At 46.0% G+C, this 8,964-nt stretch overlaps 1 protein-coding gene across 2 annotated transcripts in view; it reads right to left on the bottom strand.

The window, feature by feature from the left end:
• LOC118218007 (inositol polyphosphate-5-phosphatase A) overlaps positions 1–8,964 on the bottom strand; it is a 131,068-nt gene that overhangs the window by 46,362 nt on the left and 75,742 nt on the right. For both annotated transcript variants that reach the window (XM_035400303.1, XM_035400304.1), the window contains exons 7-8: positions 5,318–5,370; positions 4,458–4,577 (exon numbers count right to left, since the gene is read on the bottom strand). In XM_035400303.1, coding sequence (XP_035256194.1) covers positions 4,458–4,577; positions 5,318–5,370 — 173 coding nt within the window. The remainder of the gene's footprint in view (positions 1–4,457; positions 4,578–5,317; positions 5,371–8,964) is intronic.

The raw sequence follows: 8,964 nt of genomic DNA, 5'->3' as shown, positions 1-8,964 counted from the left end.
ATATTTTTTCAAGTTCTTCTTTAAACCAGAGAAACCAGGGTGCACAGGACAGTGGAGAGGACAGACTGGGGATGAGCCCTGATTGAGCCCTTTTCTGCTCTTTTCTCTTTCCCTCTACGCCTCACTCTTTCTGTATCACCAGCCTACAAAATTCACTTTATAAACAGGAACCAATTAGCAGACTAAAAAATACAAACTGCTGCCAGAAGTGAATTTTTTTTAAAAATCTACATTTCACGCCTGCCCCCTCACAAAATGTATTTTTTAAAATCATAACTACCCAGAATTCCTATGCACTGTGGATATAAAAGCCACTCTTATTAAACCAAACAGTCATCATTTCCATCAGTAGCTCGCGGCAAGATAGCGGATCCTCCCTCCCTATTCTCCCCAAAACATCACTACATGCTTTTATAATGAACCTGTATTTATGCAGGGAGGTCCTACATTATATAACAGATATTTTTAATTCCACTGTAAAGGAATAAGCTCTCAGATTCAGCATATATGGATGTTCAAGCTGAGATCGCAGCACGTTCCCGTTAAACTACAGACGAGCTCATAGCAGGCATCCGAGAAGGAGGCCCCAGGGGTCCTATGCAAAACTTTGGGGAAATTTCAGCTTCTCAAAAAAAAATGCAGTTTAGGAACCCCAGGAACAGCGCTTCTTATTCTTACGGGAAGCTTTAAACTCCCCATTCAAAGACAGAAACAAGGGAGCAGGGAGAAATGTTTCTGAATGATCTGGAAACAGAACACGATGCTTGTTAAGGAGGAGTGTAACTTGCTGTAGTAAAAATGGGATTCGGGGGCAGGCTGGGAGGAGGGGCTGGTTCCGCCTCCCCCAAAACCCTTCTCAACTGTGGGCCCCCCCAAGGCGAGGAGGCAGTTCACAGAGTCACTGCTGGGGGACACTAATACCCCTATTCACCAGCAACGGGGGGGACGATCCCTATCACAGCCTCCGACAGGCCGTACACGCCACCCACAGCACACACTACCCAGAATGCATTTCAACAAAAAACTCCAGCTTGGGAAAAGGAAAAAAAAACATGTTCTTTACCATAAAAAAAAACAAAAATCAGGCAGTGCTGGTTCCAGACTGAATACCAGATTCTATGCTGTGTATAAATAGCTACGAGACAATACGTTCTCAAAGACACATCCTCCAACCCACACATACCCCCCCACATGAACACAGACACACATACACACACACTGCCCTCTCACCCCACACACGCACGCACACACACCCACACACAGCTACACACACCCACACACACATACTGCCCCCTTACCCCACACAAACACATACACAGATACATACACACACACACACGCATACACACACACACACACACACATACATACATGCATACATACACACACACACTATCCCCTCACCCCACACATCTACGCAGATGCATACACATAAGCACATGTACACACACACACACACACACACACGCAGGCATACATACGAGCGCACACACTCGCACACTCGCGCGTTAATAGATTCATCCGGCTTTATGGAGGATCTGCCGTGATTATTCCTGGCTCCCTCCAGCTGAACATGTCTATTGCCTGGAAACTGAGCCTCCTTTCTCTCCTCTTTCAGGCTCCTGTTCTGGGAAAAGCCGAAAGGGAAACATTTAGATTGGAGGGGTCTTTGAGACTCCCTGACAGTTGACTGATGACCGTCCATAAAATGACAAAGAATTTTTGTCTGGCAGCCAGGGGGGGCCCATTGCGCCCCCCCTGGGAAACTAATTGCTCTGAATTGTTAATGGAAACATTAATTTTCTGCCAATCATTGCTTTTCAATGGCCAGAAATGAGCATGAAACGGGCCTTTTGACCGAGCATAAAAGTGAAATGTCCCAATGTTGATCAAATTAACTTCAGCTATGTGACAATGGACTATATTTGTGAGGAATTAATGGAAGGAGGGGACAAAGGTTGTCTTTATGCCCAGATTTCACACTTGTAATGTAAAACTGTCCCCGCTGGACCGGGACAAACGCCTTCAAAAGGAGAGGAGGAAAAAAAAATATTGGAACCGAAAAATTGAACAAAGGAGGTTCCGAAAGAAAACACGTCTATTTGTTCATTTCATTATTTTTCTTTTATTTCAGCGCTCTTTGCGCGGTTGGTGGGGGAAAGCCTGAGAGGAAGTTGCGGAGTTTGGCAAACAAGCAAAAAAAAGAAAAAAGAAAAAACTCTGAATTAGCACACCACATCCTGGGTCTCTTTACAGTTAGAGCCTCTGGCATAACTAAGCCAAATAAAAGCCAAGCCTGTTTTTAAAAGGGAGATTTTAGATACATAAATCTCTAACCTAGACAACCCGATTCAATTCAAGCCATTCAAAAACACCAATGCCCAAATTGGAGCTACATTTATTACTTCCAAATGCCAAAAAAATAAGATCTATGATCTACAGAGACAGTAAGAATAAAAATGTATTTAAGTATGACAGAGAGAGGAGAGAGAGAGACAGACTAAAGAAAATTTTAAAAACACAAACAAATCCCCATTCTAAGCAGTGAAAGAGACAAATAAAAAAACAGAAAAAAGGCAATAGAAAGAAAGAAAGAAAGAAAGACTGGGTTTTTTTGAAGTAATTCAATGGGAGTTTAGCTGGCTAAACGGTGTTCCTTTCTCAGCATTGTTCTGGGGCGCCTTGAAGCGCTTTGGAGATAAACAGCGTTTAGCAGTTAAAAGAGCCGCAGGAAAAGCTCCATCAGATAGACCCTCAATGGGGCAGCAGCATTATGGGCCAGCAGGCAAATACAGGGACACACAGGCTCTCCCCCCCAAACACAGCGAGAGGCTACTGCAGCACTGCTGGAGGTACACCCCAGAGGAGAGATTAGGGAGAGAGAGCTAGAGAGGGAGAGGGAAAGAGATAGAACAAGAGTGAGAGAGAAAGCGAGAGAGAGAGATTGATAGAGTGAGCGAGAGAAAAAGGGAGAGATAGAGTGAGTGAGAGAGAGAGAGAGAGAGAGGGTGGGTGCAGGGGGAGGTGTGTTTTTTACACTATAGATATTCTCACTTTCCCCTATCCCTGCCGGCGCTGTGCATGGAGTCAGAGGACACACAATGGCTAAAGATGGTTCCCAACCGGCGGCTGAATGGGGACACTGTTGGTGGCATCGCTTAATTCAAAGCCGGGGCCCCGGCTCCATTGTCCCCGCAGATTGGCGGATGAGAATGGAGTTCGCTGGTGGCTGCCAAAAGGTTAGCTCTCCCCTTCCATTATTCACCACTCCTACAGAGCTGGGCCTATTGTGTGGCCCCCCCCATCCCCCCCCAGCCCCCTGCTCTCCGGATCTGCACCCAGGTGCTCCCCCAAAGCGAGCGACTCAGGCGCGATGTGCACCCCAGACCCGGCTTGTCAAGCGCGCTGGAACGACCAACCACACCGACCCCCTCCCCTTCAAAAAAAACAACAAAAAAAACCTCTGTCATTGTCACCTCCTTAACATACACAGAAACTAAGTGAAAAGCTACCTTCCCAAAAAAAACTGGCTCTCTAGAGGATGCCAAGCAGTTTTATTCCAAGTCTTTGAGTCCATATTTATTTTGACATAGGGTACAACCTTTTTCCCATCAATACATTAGGCTTTTATCTTTTTCAGAGGTAATTTGGCTAAGCGCCTTGCTCGACGGTACAATAGCACCTGGGATTTGAACCCGTCATCCCCGTGTTACACAGCTCCTTAATCAGGACGCTACACTGCCTCCAGGACGCCAGGCTGTTTCTCTTATTCCAGCCTACCCACTCAATCCTGATTGAGAAATATTTATGAGCCGACTTTTAAAAATAAATCAATTTCCATAACATGGCGATAGGAGAAAAAATACAGTCAAAATCCTCAATGTAAGCAACAGGAAAGGCCTTTTTAAACTTCATTATACCTATAAATCTATTTAAATTATAGCGCAATAGAAAACCGTAAAGCGTGCCATAATCCTACAACTCGTCCACTTCCCTGTCCATTAAATCCTGTCCCTTCTTTCATCAAATGAAAAATGACAGACGGGGAAAATAAAAAGAAGGAAAAATCTTTGAAATATAAAAAGCAGCTCATATTTCACAAGTGCCAGAGCTTAATTAAATATGGCACCTCTATGTGCAGTCATTCATAACGGTCACCAAACACTCAGCATCCAAACTTCAACAGGAGTTTAAACAACAGTACATAGAAACAATGCGGCAAAAGGTAGAACACAGCGACACGACAGGGTGCAACACCGTCACAGTTCTCCTGCAGAAGAGCGAACCAGGAAGTGAGAGACCCGTGGGCTGTTCCACTTTCAACTCGAGGGAGACCAGGTAGAGACCAGCGGACTGTACCATCTTGGATGCTGGAGTCACAGAGGGGGGCGTTTCTGTGCGCCCGCGCGGATCCTCTGCTGGCTGCAGGTGAGTGAGCGAGCAGCGGCCGATCTCACCTGTCCAGGACGTAGCCCAGGGCCTTCTGCCGCGTGCCGGAGTACACGGACGGGCTCTTCTCCCAGGCCACCAGGTTGGAGGCGTCGTGAAAGAGGTGAATGTTCACCAGGTCGAAGGTGCTGAGGGAACACCAAGCAGGGGGTGAATCTGCAGAACACACACACTAGCACACCTGTACAGACACACGCACGCACAGACAAACAGAATGCACCTTATACCACAGGCGAAGCCACTGACTTTCACAAGCACACACCAGATTCGAAACCACGAGGCTAAACTAAAATGCTGCAGTATGCAGTCGGCCATGTGCGGTAATTTTGATATAAAACACAACAAACTCAGGGCTTGAAGACTGAACAAAGACATTAATCACACAAACTCAATTAAATAAATATAAAATTATAATTATAACAACAACAATTCTGCATGAAGGTTTACACAGAGCAAAGTACTCTAGGTACAGTACTTCACCCCAAGATGGGAATGGGAGCAGGTTCCACTGAACATACCTAAGGGTACAAAAAACCTGATATAAGACCGCCTCCTTCGATCACCAACTCCACCCCCCCTCGCATCACTAATTCCACCCCCTTCCCCCAGGGTGTGTCTGTTGCTGTTTCATCCCCTTTCTCCTCCTGTCATCCTTCTATTAGATTACATCCCTCTCTCAGGGGAGAGAAGGTGGATATTCATCCAGCGCAGGTTCAATTGCTCGTAATGTTTTCTGTCATCTGTCATATGCAACTTCTTGACTAACGCGATTACGTCTAATCCAATACAGCCCATTCCTCGCACGGCGGCGAGAGCAGACCCCGGTGACGCTCCTCCCGAGCCCCCGCACGGCCTTATGGGAACTCACCATTCACCTAGTGCCCATCGGGTCCTGATGAATCCTTTCCTGGACCACTTGCACTGCAGAGGGGAGAGCGGGAGATAACAAACACACACGTACACACACACACACACACACACACACACCAACATTGTCAGAACATGGAACCCATTTGATATATCCAAAATATATCCATTTAATGGTACATCCAATTAAGCCAACACTAATTATGAAAAAAGGCAAACAAAAGCCGTGTCTGATTTACTCGCTCAGTAAAAACCCACTCACCCATTAGCTATTTACATAGATACTGTATATACTGAAGAGCAGCTCAAGATGTTGTGCTTTATCCAGAGATACTGTAAAACCAGTAGGCTTTGAACAAGTACAGTACTGCACAGATTCGGCAGATTGCTCAGAGTAGGTTAGGATCTCACGCCCATGGCTGACATGCTACATCGTTAGCGGAGGCACCCGTTATTAAATGAGGTCCTTATTGAATAAGGTCATTATGTAATGAGGGGGTTATCACTGAATGAAAGACAATCCGGGGCAGCACCCATACGTTTGGAGCAAGCAAATAAATAAATAAAGGCTCTCTGAATGCCCTAATGAGGAGTAAACTGAGGCAATGAATAAAGCGATTAAGCCCCAGGTCACATAATTACAAACGGACTCATTTTATTTAAAAACTTGGATGTGAGTTAAAGCTTGAGAGCCATTTGATTGCGTCTCGGATCCTTCAATCTGCATTAGTGCGAGATTAACCGCATCAAATTAAATTACATTAGCATACTTGAATTAATCCATACCGCGCAGGGGAATGTACGTGCCTAATTACAGCTCCTCGTCAAACTCGTACGAGTGCGCTCCCCGTGCTCAGGACACCGCTCAGATCTACACAACAGACGTCCTTTCGGTGCCGATTCACGGAAAATGATGAATAAACGAAAGTACTCGACTTAAAAACGGATAATGAAAAATTACCAATGGAGAAAATAATACAAATAAATGTATCCTTGAATAGGGTATTAAATTTACTGAGACAGGGTTTTTTCCCTTTGTTAAAATTTATAATTTATAGAACAAAAATTAATATTTCAACTAGTCAGCACTCAATAAAGGGGAATTAACCATGACTGCTACAAATGACCTGTATTATCCCCCTGCGTTTGCTTAGTGTATCTGCCATTCATTTGAAATGGTGACTTTTTAGCAGTCCAGACTGGCAGTAAGCCCAGCTGAACATGACTAAACACACCCACTGTACAGAGACCACATTATTAATCGTTCACTTCCTATAGTTTTCCACACAGTAATATACCACACATGTATGCCCGTCAGCTGTGCTGATGAGAGGAGTGTCGCTTCCTATGTCTGTCGCCTTGAACTCGGTCTTTTTGGACTACAGACTCCTCCCCCTGGAAGGGGTCACAGGTCACTCTGGTTGGGTTATAGGGTGATTGGGGGTCAGAGGTCACAGGGGTGGGATTTTCAGGGCTATGTAGTGACAAATCACTGTAAAAACAATGCGTGAGCCCTACCCCCAGGATGGAGGGCACCGCCCACAAAGGCAATGTGTGTGTGTGTGTGTGTGTGTGTGTGTGTGTGTGTGTGTGTGCGTGTGTGTCTGTGGGTGCTCGACAGCGAGATATCTTATTACAGCCAGGAAGGATTTAATTTAAAGTTAATTTAAAGAGCCATTAACTACAATCGCACCATTAGAATTCATCACCTTCCTGACAACAAAGCTGACAGATTGACTTAGTCACCACTTGACAAATTGACCCTGTGTTCATCATTTACTTAAGCCAACTGAGCCTTATGCTGAATATACTTAATGTGTGTTTTCCATTTTTACTCAAATATAGATCTTCAAAAACGGTTCTTATATTCTTTGCAATAAACAAACAATAAATATTGGGACTATTTTTGATCGATTCATCTTCTGATTTTTTTCTCGTCTCAGGTTTTCTACACTGCCACACACACACATGCATTAGAACCCTCCTTCTTGTTTTCTGTCGTTTTACCTTCTCTTCTCCTTTCTTTATTCTGTCTTTTTACAATGCATCTGATCACTTTCTCCTGGCATTCCTCCTTTACAGTCTTTCAGTCTTCCATCAGAGGTGCTTCACTTTCCTCTTCAGTGGTGGAATGAACTGCTGGTCTACGTTAGCACTCCATAGTCACTTATTCCTGCAGCCTGCCAGTAGACCAAAAGCTCACCCACTACATAGGACCTTATTGCCCTTTGGCCTCCTAACACACCAACACAGCTACAGCTACTGCCCGCCATGTTTCTTTTTAACTTTAAATAGTGTACTGTGTATCTCGTGTATTTTCTAAATTTCCAATAGTTTTCCACCAAACACTGGAAAAGTGTGAGCGGCTCAAGTATAAAGTTTTGAAGCATTAAAAAAGAAAATCAGTGATACGAAGTCACAGATCATCAAAAGAGGAAAAAAGGCATCAGTAGGTTATTGTGTGCTGCTGCCTGGATCCTGACGATGCAGTTGCTGCTTGGGTTGCGAGACCACGCCCTTTTTGGGGTCAAAGTGGAGGTCAGGGCGACGGGCGGGGGGGCAGCAGGCCTCAGCTGAAGGCCACAGAGGTCATAGACGACCTTCGGCTTGACCTTCGACAGTAGTGATGGCTCTTAGCATTGACAGTGATGGGGGGGGGGCAGGGCAGGGAATGATGGGGGGTGTACTGTGTCTTTACACCAGAAATTCTGAGAATGCGTGGGGTGTAAGGGGTGGGGGAGGTGGGGGGGTGGTTGGAGGGACTGGGGCTGTCAAATGGATTTTTCATTAAGGGTAGCGTGTCTGGTTGTCCATAAACCCTTTGCTTGGATCTACTGGAAGTTTCTCTCACATCAAGTCACGCGTCCAGTGAAGGGGGGGCTGGGGGGGGGGCATATTTCCTCATTTTATCTGCGGATCCTTCCGTCATCTCACCGGAAAGCCCACCTATCCCATAAATAACCCCGCGTGGGGGCAAGGGGCACACAGCAGGCCCGCGGGGGGGGTGCAAAGGGCAGGTTTCACAAATGCACCGTGAGCAATAAGTAATACACACAAACCCAGATTGATGTCACCCAACGCGGGCCGTCCATTTATCTTCACTCTAACGTTTGTCCCGAAGAGGGTCACATCAAATTAGAGAGAGCCCCTCCAGCACTGAGGAGGGGGGCTATCGACCAAGGTGGGGTGGGGCAGAGGGGTGGGGCTGGCTGATTAAAGTACAGCAAACCGTGTGCGTAGCAGGACAGTTGGGGCTAACAGATGTACAAGGTGCTGACGGGTCGAACCAGGCTGGGTTTAGAACGCATGTAAAATGCACATCCAGCAATGCTGTAGAGGCAGGGTGATAAGCACTTAGCACACGAGAAGGAAATGCAGTCTGAGCACTCCTACACAGCTCCCGATACCACCCTGACCCCCAACTTCCTCAATCACAGGTCTGGGGTCAGGGCCGCGGGGTCCATTCTAATCGATAGTCTCTTCAGAACCTCATTGGCATGCTGTACTGGGATCAGCCCTTCTGAGCAAGAGTGATTCCGCGGCTAAATGCACTCTGAAAGGCCAAACATGTCTGGGAGTGAAATATACTCCCGTCATTCGACAGCGCGATACTGTGTCGCTGCCAACAAACAAAAAAAACGAAACAAC

This window comes from Anguilla anguilla, chromosome 18 (assembly GCF_013347855.1).
Source record: "Anguilla anguilla isolate fAngAng1 chromosome 18, fAngAng1.pri, whole genome shotgun sequence".
Taxonomy (NCBI): Eukaryota; Metazoa; Chordata; class Actinopteri; order Anguilliformes; family Anguillidae; genus Anguilla; species Anguilla anguilla.
Note: the sequence above shows the minus strand (reverse complement) of the source record. Positions and strands in the feature narration are given on the sequence as shown.